Source organism: Thalassophryne amazonica, chromosome 6, assembly GCF_902500255.1.
Source record: "Thalassophryne amazonica chromosome 6, fThaAma1.1, whole genome shotgun sequence".
NCBI lineage: Eukaryota > Metazoa > Chordata > Actinopteri > Batrachoidiformes > Batrachoididae > Thalassophryne > Thalassophryne amazonica.
Window position 1 is genome coordinate 110,887,081 of NC_047108.1, and position 26,068 is coordinate 110,913,148.

At 42.4% G+C, this 26,068-nt stretch overlaps 1 protein-coding gene across 1 annotated transcript; it reads right to left on the reverse strand.

Moving 5' to 3' along the window:
- Positions 1 to 6,622: 6,622 nt before the first annotated feature.
- Positions 6,623 to 24,777, reverse strand: LOC117512901. The gene is made up of 3 exons (XM_034173133.1): positions 24,597 to 24,777; positions 21,529 to 22,046; positions 6,623 to 8,331 (listed from the first exon to the last, which is right to left on the reverse strand). The coding sequence occupies exons 2-3, from the start codon at positions 22,033 to 22,035 to the stop codon at positions 7,021 to 7,023; spliced, it is 1,818 nt and encodes a 605-aa protein (XP_034029024.1). The 5' UTR covers positions 22,036 to 22,046; positions 24,597 to 24,777; the 3' UTR covers positions 6,623 to 7,020.
- Between the last annotated feature and the right edge of the window lie 1,291 nt (positions 24,778 to 26,068).

Here is a 26,068-nt window from a genome sequence, read left to right on the forward strand (position 1 = left end):
GACTTGTTAGCCGGACAGATAACGTCTGAAGACTCCAGGTCAAAGGGCGGTAAACCCCTCCCACCTCTGGTTGGACAGTAGGTCCTCGTTTGTCGACCGGCAGTGGTTTTCTGTTAATCGGTGGTTCCTGTCTGTCAGAGGTCTGGACATGAAGCCCAGTCCTGGTGTGAGGGTGTCGGTGGGGCCTCTTACCTTCAGGGTGTGTGGCAGTGTGGAGCGCGGCATGGCGTCTGTCGTGACACGCTGTAGCCACGCTCATGTCTTATAGGCTGACAGCAAGTGGGCAGTCCAGAGCCGCCAGGACACCTCCCCCACGCGTCGGCACAGACGGGGCTGTTCTAATGTGTTCCTGTTGTACTGTTCACATGAGACCTGATATCCACAAACTCTCACACCAACTTCAAGAGTCTAATTTTAGAGTTCAACACTGTCAAACGGAAGCTGATCAAACCATCAGACAACGGCGGTGTCTCACGTGTCCATCGGACCAAAAACGGGACGAGAAATTTGACACAGACAGGGTTACTAAAGATTAAGACAAGACAAATTGAAGACATTCATTGAATACCAGTTGGACTGAAACTTAAGACCTGCACCAGCAGAGGGCTGACATCCAGCTGGGTGCTGGCTGAAGGTCTGCTGGATCTGGTGCCGCTGTCCGAGGCGGCAGTGTCCTGGAGACAAGGGCTGGACCGGAGCAGAACCCAGCGCCTGCTGATGCTGCTGTCTTGTGGCTTCCCTCATCCTCGGTTCCCGTCGTGCTATGTTTGAGGACTATGTGTAAAATGCGCCGTGCCTGGTCCACGTTCCCGGGAACCAGTTCAAGCCACGATGCAAAACCGTCCTTAAAGAAACAAATTGTCATGAAATTCACACGTTGTGATGTTTGTTGGTTCTGTAGCATCAATGTGCTCAAAGAGACGCTCACAAAATGCTAAGAAGACAAGGTTATTTTTTTAGATGAATGAATTCAACCCCCTTTAAGACGCGTTAAGAGGACTCGTACAGAAGACATGTTTAGCATCATTATTACCACATTTCTAACCTTTGATGGTTGAACTGGTCCTGCTGGAAGTGGCGTCGTGTCTTTTATACACCTAAAGGCCAAATTTCAATTTTGTTATTTTTCCCCAAGTAATCACGCTGCACGTTGGCACAGCTGTGAAAGCAGGGTGTTGTTTTCACTGGTGTGTGTGTGTGTGGATAACTTAAAAACAGTAGGACGGATTTGTTTCAAATGTGGTGGAAACACAACTCGAATCAATATCTTGAGATGATTATATTTTGGAGTGGTTTGGTCAAAGGTCAAGGTCAAACCCAAGGAAAATATGGTTCCCCCCCTACATCCAAAGACATGCAGGTTAGGCCAGCTGACAGACTGGCGTCCTGTCGAGGATAAACCCCGCCTCACACACTGACTGCTGAGTTACGCTCCGCCCCCATGACCCTTGATTGGAGTAAACTGATAAAGACAATGAACGAACAAATGATACGTGCAGCACTGGATCAGCCGGCTGATAGCTTTTCTTTTTTTTTTTTTTTTAATAACTTGGTTTTGTTTCTAATAATGCCACTTTGACAATGAAAACACAAATCAACGATATGATCCACAAAAAAGGTAAATAGTATAGAATAGTATAGTAATAGAAATGCACTTTTGAGCAGAGAGAATTTTTGTAAAGATTTTCCACCTGTTGCATCCGTGGGCCCAGTAAGTTCTTGGTACCATTTAAGGGGACTAAACAACCCTTACAGTCCAGCCCCAGTGGACCTACACAGAAATGCATGGTGGCCATCCAGACTGGCAGCTGTAGCCGGGTCAGGGGTCAGTGAAGGATGGGAAGAGTTTGAAGAGTTACGGGGTAAAAACAGCAAAAATGGTAATAAAGGTCAATTTCAGTTTCAGCTCAAATAGTAATTTGCATCAGGTTTTACCAAAACTGGAGCAACTTCACTCGGGAGGAGCTTGGAGTTGAGCCGCTGCTCCTCCACGTCGAAAGGAGTCAGTTGAGGTGGCTCGGGCATCTTTCCCGGATGCCCCCTGGACGCCTCGCTAGAGAGGTCTTCCGGGCACGTCCCATTGGGAGGAGGCCCCGGGGAAGACCCAGGACACGCTGGAGGGACTACATCTCTCGGTTGGCTTGGGAACGCCTCGAGGTTCCCCCGGAGGAGCTGGGGGAGGTGTGTGTAGATCGGGAGGTCTGGTCGGCTTTGCTTGAGCTGCTGCCCCCACGATCCAACTCCGGATAAAGCGGAAGAAAATGGATGGATGGATGGAGCAACTTCAATGCTGCACACAGCCAAAAGATCATTAATACTCACACCATTAACGTTCTCGGGTTTTCAACAGAATGTAACCTTTAACTGTTAGCATGGCCCAAGCAGAGGGTCGCCCCTCTGAGTCTGGCCTGCTTGAGGTTTCTTCCTTCTTACCACTGTCACCTGTGTTCTTGCTCTGGGGGTTGGTAAGGTTAGACTTTACCTAGGTGAAGCACCCTGAGGCAACTCTGTTGTGATCTGGCGCTATATAAATTAAAATAAATTGAAACAGACATCAAATGGTTTGATTGATTTATCATTTATTTCAGGTGCCAGGATTAAATGTTTTATTCCTTCATCTTCAAAGGTCACATTAGGGTCTGAAGCCTATCACAGCAGGTACACGGCGGGAGGCGGGGTTTAGCCCAGACAGGACGCCAGTCTGTCACACCTTCTTACTGTGAGACAACAGTGCTAACCGCTAAGCCACCATGTCACGCCTGCTGACATGTTGGGAGATTTTAACAATCAAACTAATTACAGCTACTCTGCACCTCATGTATGAATCCAGAGTTTATTTCATCTGGAAAAAGAACTTTGACAGCAATTGGTGGTTAAAGTAAAAAGCCCCTTCGACTGCTCCCTTATTTTCACTCGGGGTCACCACAGCAGATCTGAAATGGATCTGCATGTTGAACTCGTACAAGTTTTATGCCAGATGCCCTTCCTGATGCAACTCCACATTACATGGAGAAATGTGATAGGGGTGAGATTTGAACCGGGAACCTTCTGCAATGAACCCAAGTGCACTAGCCACTTGGCCACCAGAAGACGCATAAATAAAAAGCATTCCTTCCACTGCTGCAGGTGTCACCTTCCATACCAAGCTGAAGATCATTAATCCTTTAACAAAACAATAATCCTTTCAGCTGCACCTGATTCTCAGGGGGGTTACGACCACCTGCCACTGGCTCAAGACAAAACGGTCCCACCTTCTCGACTGCTGCCGAACAAATGGGTGTCAGCAATGTGTCGCGGACTGCAAATCCAACGCAGAGCATATGCAGAACACGTTCCAAATATGCTCATCTATTCCTAAATGTGGTGACGGGTTTTTATGAAGTGTAGCACCGCGGTGCGTAAGTGAGCAACTGTCGTAATGACTTTGCAAGGACACTCGTACATCAGTCCTGCTGTAGTCATGTGATATTCTGGAAATAAAAAAAAGATGGTTTTATACATTCATGCAACACGCACACAGTCCTCCCACAGCAACGCCGGTGTTCTGTCGAGCTAAGGTGCGTTGTCGAGATGACGTTCCTCGCATAACTGCATATGTGTGCACTGAAAAAATTACTTTCCGAAGTTCGCTTATTTTGATGTGCAAGTAAATGTATAAATTGTTCATCCGAATGTAGTAATGTATAAAATCTACTCATTATAAAACGATAAGTATTTTTAACCTGGAGTTAGCTTATTTCGACAGGCAAAATATACATATACATACTGTAGTGTTCAGAATAATAGTAGTGCTATGTGACTAAAAAGATTAATCCAGGTTTTGAGTATATTTCTTATTGTTACATGGTAAACAAGGTACCAGTAGATTCAGTAGATTCTCACAAATCCAACAAGACCAAGCATTCATGATATGCACACTCTTAAGGCTATGAAATTAGGCTATTAGTAAAAAAAAGTAAAAAAGGGGGTGTTCACAATAATAGTAGCATCTGCTGTTGACACTACAAACTCAAAATTATTATGTTCAAACTGCTTTTTTAGCAATCCTGTGAATCACTAAACTAGTATTTAGTTGTATAACCACAGTTTTTCATGATTTCTTTACATCTGCGAGGCATTAATTTTGTTGGTTTGCTCATTTACTCATGTGCTTGGGGTCATTGTCTTGTTGAAACACCCATTTCAAGGGCATGTTCTCTTCAGCATAAGGCAGCATGACCTCTTCAAGTATTTTGACATATCTAAACTGATCCATGATACCTGGTTTGTGATATATAGGCCCAACACCATAGTAGGAGAAACATGCCCATATCATGATGCTTGCACCACCATGCTTCACTGTCTTCACTGTGAACAGTGGCTTGAATTCAGAGTTTGGGGGTTGTCTCACAAACTGTCTGTGGCCCTTGGACCCAAAAAGAATAATTTTACTCTCATCAGTCCACAAAATATTCCTCCATTTCTCTTTAGGCCAGTTGATGTGTTCTTTGGCAAATTGTAACCTCTTCTGCACGTCTTTTATTTAACAGAGGGACTTTGCGGGGGATTCTTGCAAATAAATTAGCTTCACACAGGCATCTTCTGTCACAGCACTTACAGGTAACTCCAGACTGTCTTTGATCATCCTGGAGCTGATCAATGGGTGAGCCTTTGCCATTCTGGTTATTCTTCTATCCATTTTGATGGTTGTTTTCTGTTTTCTTCTACGTGTCTTTTTTTTTGTTGTCCATTTTAAAGCATTGGACATCATTGTAGATGAACAGCCTATACTTTTTTGCACCTGCATATACATTTCCCCCTCTCCAATCAACTTTTTAATCAAACTACGCTGTTCTTCTGAACAATGTCTTGAATGTCCCATTTTCCTCAGGCTTTCAAAGAGAAAAGCATGTTCAACAGGTGCTGGCTTCATCCTTAAATAGGGGACACCTGATTCACACCTTTTTGTTCCACAAAACTGATGAACTCACTGACTGAATGCCACACTACTATTATTGTGAACACCCCCTTTTCTACTTTTTTTTTACTAACAGCCCAATTTCATAGCCTTAAGAGTGTGCATATTATGAATGCTTGGTCTTGTTGGATTTGTGAGAATCTACTGGTACCTTGTTTCCCATGTAACAATAAGAAATATACTCAAAACCTGGATTAATGTTTTTAGTCACATAGCACTACTATTATTCTGAACACTACTGTACGTTTATGCTCCTAACTTAAATACAGAAAATGTTTTACTTACTAGGCTATAAATACACTGAATACAATTATTAAAAAGAAACTTGGACGGAAAAAAAATGTGCATGCACAGTTGCACGTTGAGCGAGTTACATCATCTCCACCATGATCTCCACATGTGCAGCTGCGTGAGGCACCTCATCTCGACGGGTGACGTCTTCAAGTCCAGGGAAGAACAATGTGCACATGCGTATGCATGCACTGTAGCGCGACGCACCTCATCTCGACATTCACCTCATCTCGACGGGACACCGGCCAGATTGTGAACATTTTGTGCCACAGTGCAAAAGTCAGATATGTGACCACAACTTCATATTTTGCCAAAACATCGATGAGCATGTTCTTGAAGAGGCTGTGATCAAGACCCTCGTAACCACTTTAAAATGACAGCTCGGTGCCATTCTGATTGGCCGATTTTGGAACAAAATTCCAAACCTCTAAAAGTCATGGTTAACACACCAGATTTGTGCAGCCATTTCCCACCACTTAACTGGCAAAGTGAACTGGGACACGACCCAAACTGCCTCGCACCCGCTGCACGCGTTTAGTGTCCGCAGTGAAAACAGGCCTCGAGGGCTTTTTGGTGTTTGCAGGAATATTGTTAGTATTTTTTAGACAGAGTCTTTGTAACTAGCTGATTTTTGATAAGTAATGGCTAAATTCATACTATTAATCTGGTTAAAGCAGCAGGGGTTATGGCCATGCCCACACCCCCAGTCCCCTGGGTGTGTCTGAACACAAACACAGCTACCCGTGCAGGTCAGACAGAGTAACAGGGTCTCACCCAGCTTCCTGTGTACACTCACATTACCATGGTAACATTTACTGATTTAATGTAACTCGTGTTGATGTGTTTAAGGTTTTCACGGGTAGCTGATTTTATCTAATTGTGGGCGTGGTCGATTGAGCGAGAACGGCTGAGTCCAGGGACTCCACCTCTCGTACCGCTGGTAACTTAAGATTCCGCTCTATGGTTCTGCTCACCATTATGCTGTTGTTGTGTCGTCTGTAGTATTTTATTGCAAACACCTGGAATAATCAGTCTTCTTGTGGACAAACATCCTCCAAAAGGATCAGCTAAGACATCTCTGCTGTAATATTCACAGGGTCAAACTCTCCCCTTATTTAATGTTATATGCTAACAACATTAGTACTTTTAGAAGCTCTCAGTAGCTTTGACCATTTGGTCCAGTAAATGTACGATTACTGAGAAAATAAGTGGCTCATAATTTTTAATGTCCACAACAAAGTAAATCATTATGTGAACCAGGCTGAAAACATGTTTATTTCTGCTGTAAAGTTGGACATTTTGACATTAACTCCTCTGAGAATGTGCACATTCCCAAAGAGAGCAACAAAAAATATTGCAGTCAAGGAACTGCAATATTTGTTTACTTCGCAGAAGGTTGAAAATGATGGCATTGAAGTTTACTGCTTGGATTTAATAAACAGCCGAACCAAGGCTAGCCTGTTACCTTAGCTGGTTTGGACTCACAGCGAGGGCGTGTTCAGGGTTCTTTCATCACACACTGAGCCCTCCACGCTCCGCCCCTTTATGCATTAAAGGAGTTCATCATGAATCAATGCAGGAGGGGCTGCCAACAGCTAGATACGTCTTCATATCAGCTGTTCCGGGTCTCTATAGAAAACCTACAGGTGACATCAATCAAGCATTGTTTAGGACAGGTGCAGTCTATGATCAACATGGACAGACTGACATCAATTAGCAAAAAACCAAACAAAAAAAAAAGATATAAATGTAACGCGGTGTACTCTGGAGCTTCAGCATGGCAACTGCAGTCTGCTGAGAGCAGCTTCACTTTCTCGAAGTTTGGCCTTCATTCTTGCGATCTTTTCATCTTGAGCCATCTCATTAAAGTCAACCTCATGACCCGGAACTGTGGTAGAAAAAGAATCTTTCCGGGTCCAGCTGTGGCTGCCAGTGGCACTGTCAGCACTCTGAGATGCTTCATAGCTCTGCTCTGGACTCACAAAGGGATCACTGTCTGCAGCAGACACCTCTGAAGTTGCACCAAGACCGCCAACTGGTCTGGACAGCCCTAAAGTTGCACCAAGACCGCCAACTGGTCTGGACAGCCCTGAAGTTGTACCGAGACCGCCAACTGGTCTGGACAGCCCTGAAGTTGCACAGAGACCGCCAACTGGTCTGGACAGCTCTGAAGGCGCACCGAGACCGCCAACTCGTCTGGACACCTGTGGAGTCACACCGAGACCGCCAACTGGTCTGGACATCTCTGAAGTCGCACTGAGTCTGCCAACTGGTCTGGACATCTCTGAAGTCGCACTGAGACCGCCAACTGGTCTGGACACCTTTGGAGTCGCACTGAGACCGCCAACTGGTCTGGACATCTCTGAAGTCAGACTGAGACCGCCAACTGGTCTGGACACCTGTGGAGTCACACCGAGACCGCCAACTGGTCTGGACATCTCTGAAGTCGCACTGAGTCTGCCAACTGGTCTGGACATCTCTGAAGTCGCACTGAGTCTGCCAACTGGTCTGGACATCTCTGAAGTCGCACTGAGACCGCCAACTGGTCTGGACACCTTTGGAGTTGCACTGAGACCGCCAACTGGTCTGGACATCTCTGAAGTCAGACTGAGACCGCCAACTGGTCTGGATACCTGTGGAGTCACACTGAGACCGCTAACTGGTCTGGACAGCTGTGGAGTCGCACCGAGACCGCCAACAGGTCTGGACACCTTTGAAATCGCACTGAGACCACCAACTGGTCTGGTCACCTCTGGAGTTGCACTGAGACCACCAACTGGTCTGGACACCTCTGGACTCTCACAGAGATCGCCACACGGACTCGCACAGGGACAGCCGAGTGCAGTGGCTACTTCTCCCTTGTCCCTTTGAGGATGAAACAAAAGACTTTCTCTGGCTGCTTGTCTGTTTGCAGGCTGGCTGTGCTCATCCTGACACAGGTTGTCCACTGTAAACACACCAGCAGGTAGCGGGATGGAAGGATGGGCCACTTTGGATGGAGGTTCATAATGGTCCTGACTTTCATTATGTTGGACATCATGTGTCGTATGCATCCTCTTCCCCTGGTCATGGCTTAGTAAGTCCTGAAAGACAAATAACATGCACAGCATAACCAAGAGACTTACGATCTGGGGAAAAAACCTTGAACTTGTTCATAGTGAAGAAGCTCAAACAGAAGGTTTCAGGTGTTCATACTATGACTTATGGTGCATCCAGACAGTATTCCCAGCGCTTCAACTTTTCCACATTTCTTTTTTCCTCTCAAAATTCTACACACAACACCCCATAATAACAATGTGAAAGTTTTTATTTTTGTTTTGAGATTTTTGCAAATTTATTATTATTAATAATAATGATAATTTAAAAAACCCTAAGAAATCACACGTCCATAAGTATTCACAGCCTTTGCCATGAAGCTCAAAATTGAGCTCACGTGCCTCCTGTTTCCACTAATCATCCTTGAGATGTTTCTACAGCTTAACTGGAGTCCACCTGGGGTAAATTCAGTTGTGTCCAGCTGTGTCCAGGTGCAGTATGGGTGATAGGGTAATCTCAGTACGTTCACGACAGGAGAATGCATTTGAGACACTCTGATCAGGCTCCACAGACAACAGCACTAAACTCCAGTGCCTAAAACTCGTGAATACATTCTCTGCATTTATAGACATTATTGTGTTTGCGTTTATTAAATTCCACGCATCTTAAACGTAGCAAGTAGCAACACAGATGATCTGGAATTTTGTTTTGGCAAGTTTTCAAGGTCTCTACTGCCATCTACTGGCCAGTAGTGTTCATGGCAGTACTCAAACTGAAGCTGGGCTGATATTTTCAATCACTGTACTCTGTTCCAGCTCAAACTGTACCACAGAACCGCAGTATAAAAGTTCAGAGCGCAAGATTTATGTTCTCACACACATTGTACGTTCAAAAACCACACGTCGGACTCGTGTTTCCAGAAGCAAAACGTAAACAGAAGCTTTATTTCAAACTTAATTTACAAAAACTCTCAGTGGGAGACATCAAAGTTAAAAAAAAAAAACATTACAAGACAGGTCCGTGGTGTTTGCACAGGCACAGTGCGAGCGGTTGGATGCTTGTAGCGCTTCAGCAGCGGGATACCCTCATGACGGCTGACCAGAATATCAAACAGGTTTGATTTTCATCTGACCATACAATCACTGATCAGGAGGTGGTCGTGAGATGTTAAATGCAGCTTGTTACTCCATGTATACCAAACAATGCAGGATGCGCAATTAACCTGAAACTCCGTGCAATCCAAAAAATTCTCGCACGAATGAAAAATCAGCTGAAAAAGGGTCAAAACTCACACTGGCACCAACTTTTTTTTTTTTTTGAAAATGTTTTTTTTAAACAAATAAAAAATGGCATATTTTACAAAAGCACATTTATCTCTAAACACCAACACACGACACACCTCACACATTAACATGTTGGTTTACATAGAATGGATCAAAACAACAGCAAACTTTTTTCTCCCTTCAAGTTTTTATTCTCCTCTTTTCATCGGATCCTGTGCCATTTTACACAAACTGTATTACAATACAGGACTAGAGCACCTGGAGGATTACAATGACGAGCATTTCAACAAACTCTGCATCATGGGACGCACTCAAAAGACTAAAAAACCATGCACAGTAGAATCCGCTTCATCATCATCTGATCTTTCACCTCAGTGTTCTCCTGCTAAACCATTGGACAGCCCAGAAATGACAAACCTTTTACTATCTATAAAGGAGTGATTATCTTCTCTGGACTCAAGAGTCGCGCTGATTGAACTCCTGCATAAAGAATTCCAAGAACTCCGCCGCAGTTTATAATACAGTCAACATCAAATCGTATCTCTCACTAAGGAAAACGCATCACTACAAAACACCGTCATCTCGCTCACAAACCAACTCTCCACTGTTTCAACCCAGCTCGCCACTCTCACGACCGAAAATAAAACTATGAATGAAACTGTCCTGGATATACAAGCACGCAGTATGAGGGACAACTTGATTTTCACGGTCATTCAGGACCCACACATCGACGACCCCGAAAAACTGGTAAAAGACTTCATGATTAAAGCACTCAAACTCCCACCAGATACTGTCAACATCAATTTCCACCGTGTGCACCATTTAGGACCCAAGCTCCCCAACTCCATCGACCCCGGCCCATTATCGTGAAGTTTGAACATTTCAAACAAAAAGAATTAGTCCAAAGGCAAGGCAGACAACTGAAAGGGACCCATTACGGACTTAATGACCAATACCCACAAGAGATCATCCGCAGACGCAAGCAGTTATTTCCCATACGCAAGGACATGATGAAGCAAGGTAAAAAAGTAGTCATCACAGTTGATAAATTGTACATTGACGGACAACTGTTTAGAGACAAAAACATTACACCCTGGCTTTACGAACATTACATTACCACCTGTGTTTTCTGTCGTACTCTTTCTACCCAGAAGCTAAATCTAATTGCACCGCGCTCACACCTATCACACTGTACATACCATGCACGTATTTCATTGCTCGCTTATGTCGTTTCTCTTGTTTTATTTGTTCATGTTATTGCTTCTTTTGTTGTATGTCTGGGGATGTCTCCATTTTTTTTCTTCCTTTTCTCCCCTTCTCCTTAACATTTATTGCGCTCCAAACCACACATGCACACACATCACAATCTCACCCTTACACACACTTGCAGACTTATTCATACACACATAGCATTCCAGATTACCATAAAAATAACAAATTATGCAGCTTAAATTTGTAACATGGAACATTCGAGGGGTTGGCTCTCCGGCAAAGAAAATTAAAGTTCTAAATTATTTACATAGCATTCATGCAGACATCTGTCTCTTACAAGAATTTACCAATTCCTTTTCTTCTCCATATAATTCAAAACAAAGAGGAGTATGTATCCTAATAAATAAAAAAATATATTTTAGTCATAACAACAATTACAGATCCAGAAGGGCGCTTTATTATCATCAACATTTCCATTAACAATAACCCAATCACAATTGTTAACATTTATGGTCCGAATTTCGATGATCCTACCTTCTTTCATAATCTATTTTCATCTATTTCTAATCATTCTCACTGCCCAGTAATTGTAGGAGGTGACATCAATACAGTCATTAACCCATCAATAGACAGATCAAAAATCTCAAATAAACCTTGTCATTCTACTATAACTATACAGCAGTTCATGAGTGATTTTGGTCTTGGTGATGGTTGGAGACTTCTACACCCAAATGCCCGTGAATACATTTTTTTTTCATCAGTTCACCAATCTTACTCTCGTATTGATTTATTTTTGACAAGCAACTCAATCATACCCAATATTTCCGAATCTGAAATATATCAAATCACCATCAGTGACCACTCCGTAACATTCACTTGGAACTTGCCTGCTTTTCAGAAAATGCTCTAGCAGATGGCGTTTTAACATCTCTTTTAGAGGACTCAGAATTCGACAGTTACTTTAAGAGAGAGGGGACATCCTTCCTTGAAATAAATGACTCCCCAAAGTCTTCACCAACAATACTCTGGGAAACTTGGAAAGCCGTTCTGCGAGGTAAAATAATATCATTCTCTGCCCATAAAAAGAAAGTAGAAAAGGAAAAACAAACAGTTAGAAATGAAAATTAAAGAATTGGATGCAACAAAACCAAATGAAATTATATACAATGAACTCAGAAAAAATAAACTTTTGCTAAATTAAATAATTAACAAACAAAATCTATTCCTTATTCATAGACAGAGAAGAATCATTCCACCACAGCAATAAATCTGGCAAATACCTAGCAAACCAAATCAAAAGAAACAAAGAAAAAACAACTTCCATCATGAACTCAGCAGGGGAGCCAACCAGTGCTCCACAAGAAATAAATAAAATATTCCAAGACTATTACACAAATTTGTACTCCTCTGATTTGAACCCAAGTCAAGAAGACATAAATCAATTTCTCAACAACATTAATTTACCAAAGCTTAACACAGAACAAACAAATGCATTAGAATTATCAATTTCAGAAAAAGAACTTCACTCTGCTCTTAACTTAATGCCCAACAATAAAGCAACAGGACCTGATGGCTTCCCTGCTGAGTTCTACAAACACTTTTGGTAAATCCTATCTCCATTATTTATGAGAACAATAGATGAAATAAAACAAAATCTCAAATTCCCAACACACATGAACACAGCACTTATATCACTTCTCCCCAAACCCAATAAAGACCCCACCCTGGCATCAAATTATCGCCCAATTTCACTCATCAATGTAGATCTCAAAATCATCAGTAAAGCACTAGCCCTCAGAATTGAAAAAGTCATACCATACATTATTCACCCTGACCAAACCGGCTTTATCAAAGGAAGACAATCATCCAGCAATACCCGCAGATTATACAACCTAATGCATTATTCATCAGTACAACAAAAGTACACACTCACAGTTACCCTAGGTGCTGAAAAGGCATTTGATAGGGTTAACTGGAATTTTTTTTACTCACTGCACTGCAAAGGTTTGGCTTTTGGGACTCATTTATGAATTGGAACAAGATTTTTTACACATCACCATCAGCCACAGTCACTACTAATGGACTAACATCACAACGTTTCACATTTCACAGGGGGACCAGGCAGGGATGTCCACTCTCTCCATCATTATTTACCATCTTTATTGAGCCCTTGGCAGCAGCAATCCAGCAGAACCCACTTATCAAAGGTATTGAAACAACCCAAAATATACATCTATATAAATATAATATCATTATATACATAGAATGAATCAACCAATCAGTGTAGCGGAGGCACATTTTACCCAGAATGCCATCTGTCTGTTTGTTACAAAACTTCAGAATTAATGCATTATTCAACATTAAAAGATATATGTTATATCTTAACTTTGCACAAATGACAGAATTGACATTAATGGAGTTATTCTATCAGTATTCATTTTATTTATACACCAAACCATAAGTCAGCAGGGCTTTATTTTCCAAGACCTCTGCCTGACGGCAGTGTTGTAATTGAATACAGCTGAGCTTTGTGGCTCTTTTGTTGCTTCTGTGCTGGAAGCCATGTAGTAAGCAGGAGGGGGCAGGACACTCAAAGACAAGTGCTGACTCATTGTTTGGGTCTGTTGTTGCTTTTGATTCTTCCAAAAGTGATCATTGTATTAAAACTCAAAATCAGCTTGTTAGTAGTTGCAAGTGTATCGGAGACAATACTAGAATTTATCGGTTATCTGTAACTTCCGATACATTTTTGGGTGGTTTATCGTTTTATCTTTATCGAAGATAACTTTTCAGTTATCTCATTTTAATTTTTTGGTTATCTGTGCCCACCACTGTGCAAATCTGAACCATCACTTTCAAATGAAAGCTCAGAAACTTCGTTATTGGACAAAACAGCGTTTGTTTCACTCTGACGACCATCGGGATGTTTCTGCATTTGCTAAAATATACGTCTCATGCCAAGAAACGGCAAGAAATGGCAAGTAAGGGGTTTTCCAGAAATACACCTGCTAACTCGTTGAGCAAGAGGAATAATTAGCATTAAAATACATCATTGACCACTAATTATTACAGCATGTGCACGGAAAAACTTACAATCACAAATACTTTGATGATGTGTTGCTAAGTGGGACATTAAATAAGATAAGACTTTATTGAGCTCACAATGGACAAATTCACGTTACGTCAGCTCTTAAGAAAAACACACAAGATGGGTGCGAGTGGAGGAAAATGTGCATGTGCAAGGATAAGCAATAATAATACTTGTAACAAAACAATAAAATAAGAAAATGAGGTAGAAATAGTATATATATATATATATATATATATATATATACACACACACACGAGGTCTATTAGAAAAGTATCCAACCTTATTATTTTTTTCAAAACCATATGGATTTGAATCACGTGTGATTACATCAGACATGCTTGAACCCTCGTGGGCATGCGAGAGTTTTTTCACGCCTGTCAATTACGTCATTTGCCTGTGGGCAGTCTTTGAGTGAGGAGTCGCCCACCCTCTCGTCTATTTTTTCATTGTTTAGGAATGGCTCAGAGACTGCTGCTTTGTTTGATCAAACTTTTTTCAAAACTGTAAGGCACAACTGAGTGGACACCATTCGATAAATTCAGCTGGTTTTCTGTAAAAAATTTTAACGGCTGATGAGAGATTTTGGTCTGGTAATGTCGCCGTAAAGACGGCCCACGGCGCCTGACGGCGATCTGTGCTTCGAGGCGGCAGCGTCTCACCGTTTCAAGTTGAAAACTTCCACATTTCAGGCTCTGTTGACCCAGTAAGTCGTCAGAGAACAGAGAACTTTCAGAAGAAGTCGGCATGAGGAGTTTATTCGGACATTCCATTGTTAACGGACATTTTGTAATGAAAGAACGTGTGGGGGGTCGCGACAGGAAAAACACCTCCGTTGGAAACCTTAACGGGCAAGTTGGAACATGCCCAAGCTGTTAAACAATTTCTCAGTTACTCACTTGTTGAAAGCCATCAAAAGCCGCCTGAATTTTACAAATGGTTTTCAACACGGAGGTGTTTTTCCTGTCGCGGTGCACACAGATTTGCCGAGTCGTCACGGAAACAACTCGGCGAATTTGCGCGCACGTCTTTCATTAAAAAATGTCCTTAAACAGTGGAATGTCCGCATAAAGTCCTCATGCTGGCCTCTTCTGAATGTTCTCTGTTCTCTCACGACGTCCTGGGTGAATTAAGCCTTAAATTAGGATGTTTTCAGGTCGAAACAGGCCAACGACGGCACCTGGAAGCGCTGCAGGACGTCCTGCTCTGTGGGAAGTCCTTACAGCGACAGAAACACCCCATAATCTCTCATCAGCCGTTAAACTTTTCACCGAAAACCATCTTAATTTCTCAAATAGTGTCCACTCGGATATTCCTAACAGGTCCAGAAAAAATTTTGATAAAGCAACGCGCGCCGTCTCGAGCAGCGTGTGAAACAAAGGAATTCAGCCGAGAGGGCGGGACCACATCTCACTCAAGGCCTGCCCACAGGGACATGACGTCACCAACACGCGTGAAAAAACTCACGCATGCGCACGAGGGTTCAAGCATGATTGGTGTAATTGCACGTCATTCAAATCCATATAGTTAAAAAAAAGGGTCGGTTTATTATCTAATAGACCTCGTATACATATACAGTGAGGAAAATAAGTATCTGAACACCCTGCGATTTTGCAAGTTCTCCGACTTAGAAATCATGGAGGGGTCTGAACTTTTCATCTTAGGTGCACGTCCACTGTGAGAGACATAATCTAAAAAAAATCCAGAAATCACAATGTATGATTTTTAATAATTTATTTGTATGTTACTGCTGCAAATAAGTATTTGATCCCCTACCAACCAGCAAGAATTCTGGCTCACAGACCTGTTAATTTTTCTTTAAGAAGCCCTCTTATTCTGCACTCTTTACCTGTATTAATTGCACCTGTTTGAACTTGTTACCTGTATAAAAGACACCTGTTCACACACTCAATCAATCACACTCCAACCTGTCCACCATAGCCAAGACCAAAGAGCTGTCTAAGGACACCAGGGACAAAACTGTAGACCTGCACAAGGCTGGGATGGACTACAGGACAACAGGCAAGCAGCTTGGTAGAAGACAACAACTGTTATGATTATTTATTAGAAAGTGGAAGAAACACAAGATGACTGTCAATCTCCCTCGGTCTGGGATTCCATGCAAGATCTCACTTTGTGGGGTACGAATGATTCTGAGAAAGCTCAGAACTACACAGGAGGACCTGGTCAATGACCTGAAGAGAGCTGGGACCACAGTCACAAAGATTACATTAGTAACACATGACACTGTCATGGTTTAAAATCCTGCAGGGCAGCAAGGTCCCCCTGCTCAAGCCAGCACATGTCCAGGCCCGTTTGAAGTTCACCAGTGACCATCTGGATGAGCCAGAGGAGGCATGGGAGAAGGTTGTGTGGTCAGATGAGACCAGAATCGAGCTTTTTGTAATCAACTCCACTTACCATGTTTAGAGGATGAGAACAACCCCAAGAAAACCATCCCAACCGTGAAGCATGGGGGTGGAAACATCATACTCTGGGGGTGCTCTTCTGCAAAGGGGACAGGACGACTGCACCGTATTGAAGGGAGGATGGATGGGGTCATGTATTGCGAGATTTTGGCAAGCAACCTCCTTCCCTCAGTAAGAGCATTGAAGATGGGTCATGGCTGGGTCTTCCAGCATGACAATGACCCAAAACACACAGCCAGGACAACTAAGGAGGAGCTCTGTAAGAAGCATTTCAAGGTCCTGGAGTGGCCTGGCCAGTCTCCAGACCTGAACTCAATAGAAAATCTTTGGAGGGAGCCGAAACTCCAAACCTGAAAATTTGGATAAGATCTGTATGGATGAGTGGACCAAAATCCCTGCTGCAGTGTGTGAAAACCTGGTGAAAAACTACAGGAAACGTTTGACCTCTGTAACTGCAAACAAAGGCTACTGTACCAAATATTAACATTGATTTTCACAGGTGTTGAAATACTTATTTGCAGCAGTAACATACAAATAAATTATTAAAAATCATACATTGTGATTTCTGGATTTTTTTTTTTTTTTTTTAGATTATGTCTCTCACAGTGGACGTGCACCTAAGATGATGACCCCTCATGATTTCTAAGTGGGAGAACTTGCAAAATAGCAAGGTGTTCAAATACTTATTTTCCTCACTGTATATACTGTGTATACACACACACACACAGGTAATGTAGTACATGTGCATACATAAACATGACTGGAATTGAAAAAAAAATAGGAGCATCTTATTTACAATATGTGAAGTGGAATTTAGATGTGATAAAGGATGTGCAACATGTCCTTTAAGTTTATTCAATTATTATTTGGGTTCTGAACATGGTACTATGTCCAGAAATGTCTAATTCTTAAATGTTAATGTGTTTTTTTTTTAATTAAAGCTATTTTGAATTGAAGCTAAAGGTCGACACTACAAGCAGATCTTGATTGTGAGACACACAGAACCTGTGGGGGACGTATTAACTTACAGACTGAATTAAAATAATTTAGAGGGTACACGATGTGTTTTCTAACAGCTTAGCAGGGCCCTTTGAGGGGATATGATGAAGACCGTTGCGCTCGACACTTTGGGACGTGGACAGTTGTGGCATTTCCTCAGCATAGACTTGAAAGCATCATGGGTCACATTTATCTCCAGTCCTTGGTTCTTGGTTAATTATGATCTTTTCCCCCCTTTGTGTTGTTTCCTGTAGTGCTTTTATTTTGCCAAATAGTTTTAAATGCTAAATAGACTGCATTTATATAGTGCTTTTCCATCGGCATCAGTCTCTCAAAGCGCTTTACAATGATGCCTCACATTCACCCATTCACAGAGACACACACACACACACACCAATGGTAGGGTGCTGCCATACAAGGCACTCACTACACACCGGGAGCAACTCGGGGATTAAGGACCTTGCCCAAGGGCCCTTAGTGATTTTCCGGTCAGACTAGGGTTTGAACAGAGGATCCTCAGATGGTCTGAAGCCCAACACTTAACCACTAGACCATCACCTCCCAGTTTTAGTTTTCACTTCCAGGGTGCTGACCTCTGCGTTTGCATCCCCACGTGCTACTGGGTTTTAACTGATCAGCGTCCTTTAAATACTGACAGCGTCTCCTAGTTGCCAGATGGTATTAGGTTCTGCCCTGCTCTCCAGCATTCTATACCTCAATGTCCTTTATGACCTTGTTGTTGTTCTGGACCTCAGTTTTTGCCTGTTTTCTTGTGCATTAGTTACAGTGTTTTTAGACTCCCAGTGATTGTATCTTGCTGTCACTCTGGAGCTCTCTTTCCACTGGCTGCGTGGACTCTGGCATGAGAACTCACGGTTCCTGAATGCATTCTGCGTTTCAGACAACACTGCTGCCTAACCCATAGAAAGACTGTTTCCCTTAACTGAATTCTTGTTCTTGGACTCCGCCTGGCTCTGGATTACATTTGTGTTTTTCCCCTCAGAGAAGCTGAGGCTATTTTGGACTGATTACTGTCCACTGAGCCTGAGATGTGACCACCCATCTAGACTGTCACCAAGGTGCTGGACAATAAAATCGTTCAAATTGTCCTACGCTGTAGTTCGATGCCTTGGGGTCTTTGTCGTGTTTCTTAACAGGGACATGACCCAAAAGTAGAGCTGAACAAATGAAGGTGGGAGTTGTCTGTGCTTCTGTAATCCCCTGTACAGCCGACAACCTGGGACACACCGTGACAGGCAGTCAGGAAGTCCAGGAAGACGCAATGGACTTTACGATGCTCTATTAATGCTCAGAATATTAATGCAAAAATTAAGACCACTCGATAAATCAAAAAAGATTTTTTAACTACTGTTTACTGTAATATCTTCAAGATCATCAGAGAGTAACGGTACATGTATTTGTATTGAACCGTTTCGCTACGGGACGCTTGGTTCGGTACAGGGCTGTGTACGGGTGAGTTCGCGTTGCATGTGTTTACATTAAGTGGTGCCAACTTAGCGACTTTCTCACTAAATCTGATGACTTTCAAAAGTGCACGTTGGCCTCCACCAGGGCTGCCCTTTGTCACCGGTTCTGTTCATTACCTTTATGGACAGAATTTCTAGGCGCAGTCAGGGTGTAGATGGGGTCCGGTTTGGGAACCATAGAATCTTTAACATTAATTCTCTTACAAAATTTCCTTATAGAGTGTGACAGTTTTGGACAAGTTAATTTTTCTGGCAAAAATATGAAGGTTGATTAAAATTGAAGAGGGCTTCATGCTGGAACCCTTGTGCTGCTCTTTACATGCGGAAAGGTTCTGTTAAAAGCTGTTTACTAGGAATGTATTTTTTATAATATTTCATACATTTTTAGTTTATTTGAGAACATTTAACTTATTACCAGGCAGCACTTTGCAATTATTTTATTTTCCTGTTTGTTTAATGTTACAGTAAATTGTTGGTTTAAACAACAAGCAAATTTAGGTTTTGCATTTTGTTCCCATACTGTACCAAAAATGAAACGAACAGTGACCTCAAAACCGAGGTATGTACCGAACTGTGATTTGTGTATCGTTACACCCCTATTAGAGAGGTGAAAGAAAAAGACAAAACAAGACATTGAAGACTGAAGACTGACACCTACACATCATGGCAAACATCTCATTCAGACTTTAGTCAGCCATGTACCCTACGGTCCACTCAAGCCTACATTCATTAGGTCCCATTTTTAATGAAGTCATTCTGGTTGCTGCTTTGTTGAAGCTGTGATTCGTGAAGCAACGGAGAAAAGTGGTACAAACAGTTTCTCGTCACAGCAACTAACAGAGCTGATGACGGCGTTGCAGGGTTCTCAGCAGGATTTTTTTTTCTCAGCGTAATGAGATAGAAAAATCACCTTAAAAAGCTGGGGGTTCGGGGGATGCTTCGGCTTATAAAGGGCCTTCTTTGTTAGTCAAAATAAATATACCAAAATCTGATGTCCAGACAGAAAAGAACATCTCTGTGTTTCAAAATGTGAGGAAAGTGTTTCCAAAAATGCCACCAATTTGAAGTTGAAGCTGCAGAGGAGACCTTCATCTGGTTAAATGTCCTGAAAGTCCAGCTCACCTGTTGTCTCTGCAAACTCACACCTGCTGCTACACTTCTAAATAAAACAAAGGCTCTACAAACAGCAACTATGTTATTATTTAAAAAAAACCCTTTCCTTATTTTAACATTAAATGAAGGAATCAATCATCATGGTTTTAATTTACAAACATCAAAGATTTCTAAAGAATCTTTTTTTTTACTTAAAAATATTTTAATTACAAGTTATTTAATGTAAGAAAAACACACATAAGGCTTTTGTTGAATAAACTGCTGTGTATAAATGAGCAGTTCTGATGTTCCTGACAAACGTCTACACTGTTCTGTATTTTGACCTGATGCCTTGTTTCTTTTGGCTTTAAAGTAAGGCTGTAACAAAGATAAAAAAAAAAAAAAAAAAAAAAAAAAAAAAAAAACCTATGGCTTCACACAATTTGACGCTCAAAATGCAGGCAATCATCAGAGCATTATAAATTTAAAAATCTAGCGGGGGAAGCTGGTCCCACTATCTTGCAGCACGCGGCTCACTGCGAGGAGAACTTTAGCAGCTGTAAAAGAACTTCCCCTCCCAGCGCACTGTGCTGTGAAATCCTTGCAGCTGCAAAGGCTGTGACTGAAATTCAAACTGAATGCCATGCGGTACTCACACGATATGTATGCAGACCACTCGTAATTTTTGGACCTATTTTCACTGCAACTCTGTTTGGCAATTGGCTGGCATCCAGGCAACATGGGCTAATGTGTCTGAAGCACCAATTCAGTGTGATTCCAAATGTAAAATTGTCCCTAATTCATGTTTTTTGTTGCACATTTGTGTCTCCAACTACTCCGCAACAGTCACAGCCTCGTGAGGTAGTACCTGAACCTTTTCATTCTTACAGTGATCGTACAAAATGGTGAGCCCCCCCAAAAAAGTCTTGAAAATATGCTTACAAGAGAGCTGACTGTTTAGTCATGGATGCTCACAACAAAGAAACATCCGTCTGACAATACCAGACAAGAAAAGTCAGATCTCGCCTGTATTACTCTACATGTGCAGGCGCAGAGGGAGTAATGCATTCACGTACACAGGGAAGTGTCGGACATTAGAGAATCAAGCAAATGGTGCACAGCAGCACAGTCTTTTCTACACTACAGTTCTGCACTAAGTTTAACTGAGCTGATGTATATTTAGTGTTTGTAATCTAGATAGATCATTTTGACTTGGTCATTTTAAAAGTAGCTCTCAAGCTGAAAAAGTGTGGACACCCCTGACCTAAACAATACAGTAAAAGTAAGCCCCTTCGGCTGCTCCCTTGTTTGCACTCGGGGTCGCCACAGCAAATCCAAGGTGGATCTGCATGTTGAATTGGCACAAGTTTTACGACGGATGACCTTCCTGACACAACTCCACATTACATGGAGAAATGTGGCAGGTGTGGGATTTGAACCCGGAACCTTCTGAACTGAAACCAAGCACATTAACCACTTGGCCACCACCCCTGACCCTGACCTAAACAATACAATAATTCAATTTCTGACCAGTCAGAAACTGCTTCCAGTTCTTCATAACCATCACTATGAATTAACATTCCTGATTCGACGCATTTTCCTTCTGCTCACCGTTGATTAAGTCAAAATTTTGTTATCAGCCAAAAAATCTTACCATTTTGTGGGTTCCAGGCATAGGTGGGTTGGGCATCCTGTTCCGTCCTCCTTTACACCCACAAGCAGGCCGTTTGATGTTGAGGTAAATCTGACCACAATGGATAACGAGTACGTTTTGACGAGTTTGGGCCTTGTTTCCCAGAGGCAACAGGGGGGTGTGAGAGGTGGTGGAGGAAACCTTACTCCCAGGCAAGGTGTCCTTCAGCACCCTGTAAGCCGTATGGTTGGAGGAGACAAAAGCCATATTGTACGGTCCCTGTGCTGTCTTAAGCCTTTCACTCAGCAGTGAGACGATGGACTCTCTTGTGGCTGCTAACTGGCCTTTCATCCGGATGACTGCCGGACTAATCCACACAGCGTTCGGGGAGTCTGTGAGCGGCACCTCGGAGCCATTGAGGGGAAACCTTTCCTTTGTCAACATTGTCTTCGGTAAGCTCGACACTGGAATGCTCTTCACCTCCGCCTCCATCGGGATGTAGACTTCTAATGCATCCAGATCATCCATGCTCCTTCTCTCTGTACACAGAAACGTTTCACCATTTAGCTTGTTAGCGCCGCAACAGCTCGATTTACAAACACAGATTGCGTTTGGGGAAACAGCACATCTTCACAGTGAAGAAAGTCATTTCGAAACATTCAACCACTTTTGAACCATGAACCATTTTGAAATGTTCCAAAATTATGATATTGAAGTTGATGCATTAAGCTGTTTTTTTAAAACCTGACACACCCTTTGTGCGAAATCTGACCCATTTTGACATTTGACAGCAGTTCATGCATTCATTCATTTTCTGCCACTTATCCAGTTCATGCTGACAGCAAACCAAGCAGCTCATCCTACACTTCCCTATCCTCAGGCACAAAGGATCCAGAGGCATTCCCAAGCCATACGTGAAATATAATCCTTCCACGTGCATCCATCCCCAAGGCCTCCTCCCAGTTTACGTGACTGGAAGACCTCGCTAGGGAGACCAGCAGGGGGCATCCTCGCCAGATGCCCCAGAACAGAGGAATCTGATTTCTGCAGCTTGAATCTGTGACAAGGACTGATACGACCAATCAAATAATCAATGTAGCAGCAGAAGCTACAAGGTTACACAGCGGCACACTAACCAAAATAAAGTCTTAAGACAAAGAGGGGCCACAATGATCTTCTGAAACAGACTTATTGCATATTTAAAGCAAAGCAGTGTGTTTGTGTATTTTTAAAACACAGTGCTGTTTTGGTCCACTGGCTGCCCTCCACCTCGCAGACTGAAGAGAGAGGACACACACTTTAACTGCATCAAGTTTAACTACTCAAAAAAATGTCTTTAAACAGATTCCTTCAGAGTTTTGATCAACAGGGTGCACAGTGGATTTATCAATGTGGCTTTTGTGGTTCAACACCTTGTCGCAGTAGACAAGCTTGTGTGGGCCTGAGATGTTGAGAGCAATGCTGCCTGGACCACTAGCTCCTGGTAGGGCCACCCATGGCAGTAAGGTCTCAACAGAGGCTCCTGACAAAGATTGATCCCCCCACCAAGTCCCCTTCTGCAATTCACTATGACCATGGCAGAAGAGGGAGATGCCAGGTGGGCTGGCTTTTTAAGGTGACCTCCCATTAGTGGAGTCATCAGCAGCTTGAAGATGCACATCACATCTCTTTTGTGTCACTGGAGGATCTCCAGCTCAAGTGAATGGGTCATCATCTGGCAAATGGTTGCTCATCTCAAAAAATATAGCAAATGCTTTCCCTATTTTCATTTTGTGGAAAAGCTGGATGCAGCTCAGTTTTTCACAGGTTGCGTTCATGTCCACCCTGACTGAGGATTTCACCAGCCACTGGCATTTACAATCCAGGAAAGCTCCAAAACTTGTAACATGAAAAAATAATTACTTGGGAAACATAAAGGCAGCACCCTAAATTAAAAAAATCTATGTGATGGAGCAGTGCCCTGGACTATTTGTCTTTCGACTCCCATTAAGGGGTCGCCACTGCAGATGAATCGTCTCCATCTCACCCTGTCTTCTGTATCTTCCTCTGTCTCACCAACCACCTGCATGTCCTCCCTCAGCACATCCATAAACCTCCTCTTTGGCCTCCCTTTTCTCCTCCTGCCTGGTGGCTCCATCCTCAGCATCCTTCTCCCTATATACCCCGGGTCCCTCCTCTGTACATGTCCAAACCATCTCAGTCTCACCTCTCTGACTTTGTCTCCAAACCATCCCATCTGAGCTGTCCCTCTGATATGTTCATTCCTAATCCTGTCCATCCTCGTCACTCCCAAAGAGAATCACAACATCTTCAGCTCCGGCTCCTGTCTTTTTGTTAGTGCCACCGCCTCTTAGGCGTCTAACACAGCTGGTCTCACTACTGTCTTGTAAACTTTCCCTTCACTCTTGCTGATATTCTTCAGTCACAAATCCCTCCTGCCACCTTTCTCCACCTACTCCAACCTGCCTGCACTCTCTTCTTCACCTCTCTACCACACTCTCCACTACTTTGGACAATTGACACCAAATATTTAAACTCATCTACTTTCATCACTTATACTCTTTGTAACTGCACTATTCCACTGGGCTCCCTCTCATTAACACACATGGACTCAGTCCAACTGATTTTCATTCTCCTTCTCTCCAGAGCATATCTCCACCTCTCCAGACTAGACTTAACCTGCTCTCTACTCTCAGTACAGATCACAGTGTCATCTGCAAACTAGGGCTGCCACAAACAATTATTTTGGTAACTGACTAGTCACCAATTATTTTTGCAATTAGTCGACTAATCGGATCATACATAAGCTGCAGCTTATTGCACCAGCATGCAGCTGTTATTTGCTTGCTGAGGTGTGCATGTTGTTGTCTTGGTAACAAAGTCGTCCATTGAAGACGAACATATTTTTTTTAGCACTATAACGTAGCATTATAAAACATTAGCATTATCACATTTCCAATTTAAACAGGAAATCGCTGTTATAGCGTTACAGCAAACACATAACGTGTGTGCTAAAGCTAATGAAATCGTCAATGTTAACATTTACAGCCATCAATTTAAGTAAGTAGCTTACTTGCACACACACACACCTTCAACTGCTTAGTCCAAATAAGGGTCACGGGGGGCTGGAGCCTATCCCAGCAGTCACAGGGCGTGAGGTGGGGTTCACCCTGGACCTGTCACAGGGCACATACAAACACATTCACAACTACAGACAGGTTCAAGTTTAACATGTCCATCTAACTTGCATGTCTTTGGATGCAGGAGGAAGTGGCAGCACCTGGAGGAAACCCACACAAACAAGGAGAAAACACGCAAACTCCACAGGTGGGAATCAAACCCATGACCGTCATGCTGTAAGGCAACAGTGCTAACCACTAAGCCACAGTGCTGCCCAAGTAAGTAGCTCACTAGATGTTAATGTTAGTGGCTAACCAGCCAATTATCTTACTGAGTCAACTGTTCCTCTTCTTCAGAATCAGCCACGTTTCCTTCTCAAATACTCCTGCATCGCCGTTGTACTGCTGTGGAATACAAATTCTGCCTTGTAGATTTTGCATTGCATGTTTTTCTCATTAATTTGGTTAAAATGCTCCCAAATTTTGAGCTCCATTGCTGTTGTTCTGCTAAGATGAACTACCAGTCGGGATGAGCTCCACCGCACATGCATGCACATCTCTCTCTACCTTGGAATTTCACACCCCATTGAGTTGAGCTCCCCCACTGAAGAAAACCCACTAGGTTTTGTCTTTACATGAGAAAAAAAAAAAAAAAAACTAATGAGTGTCTTTTCAATTTTAAAAAGTAAAGACCTTTCTTTGTATGTTTTGTTGATTTGCATTGGATCCATGTGTGCCGAATAAATTCATTCATTCGTTCAACATGAAATAACTGATTTTTTTATTTAAAGTTTTTTAACCATCAAGTAATCAAAGAAAATAGCACAGCGTTGTTACATATTTCTTTATATATTAAGAAATCTTTCTTGACCACATCAGAAACATACTTTTGCTGAATGAATGAATTAATTAATCTACCATTAGTACATGTACACATTACTTTTCATTTTATTTGTCTAAAAATAAAGTTTTCTAATGCAAGAAACGTTTTTTAACTTCAAAATGTATTTCTTTTACAGTGTAGTTTTATGAACCACAATGTACAACCCCAGTTCCAATGAAGCTGGAACATTGTGTAAAATGTAAATAAAAACAGAATACAATGATTTGCAAATCCTCTTCAACCTATAGTCAATTGAATACACCACAAAGACAAGATGAATGTTCAAACTGATAAACTTTATTGTTTTTGTGCAATTATTTACTCATTTTGAAATATGCCTGCAACACATTTCAAAAAGGTTGGGACAGTGGTATGTTTACCACTGTGTTACATCACCTTTCCTTCAAACAACACTCAATAAGCATTTGGGAACTGAGGACACTAATTGTTGAAGCTTTGTATGTGGAATTCTTTCCCATTCTTGCTTGATGTACGACTTCAGTTGTTCAACAGTCCGGGGTCTCCGTTGTCATATTTTGCGCTTCATAATGCGCCACAC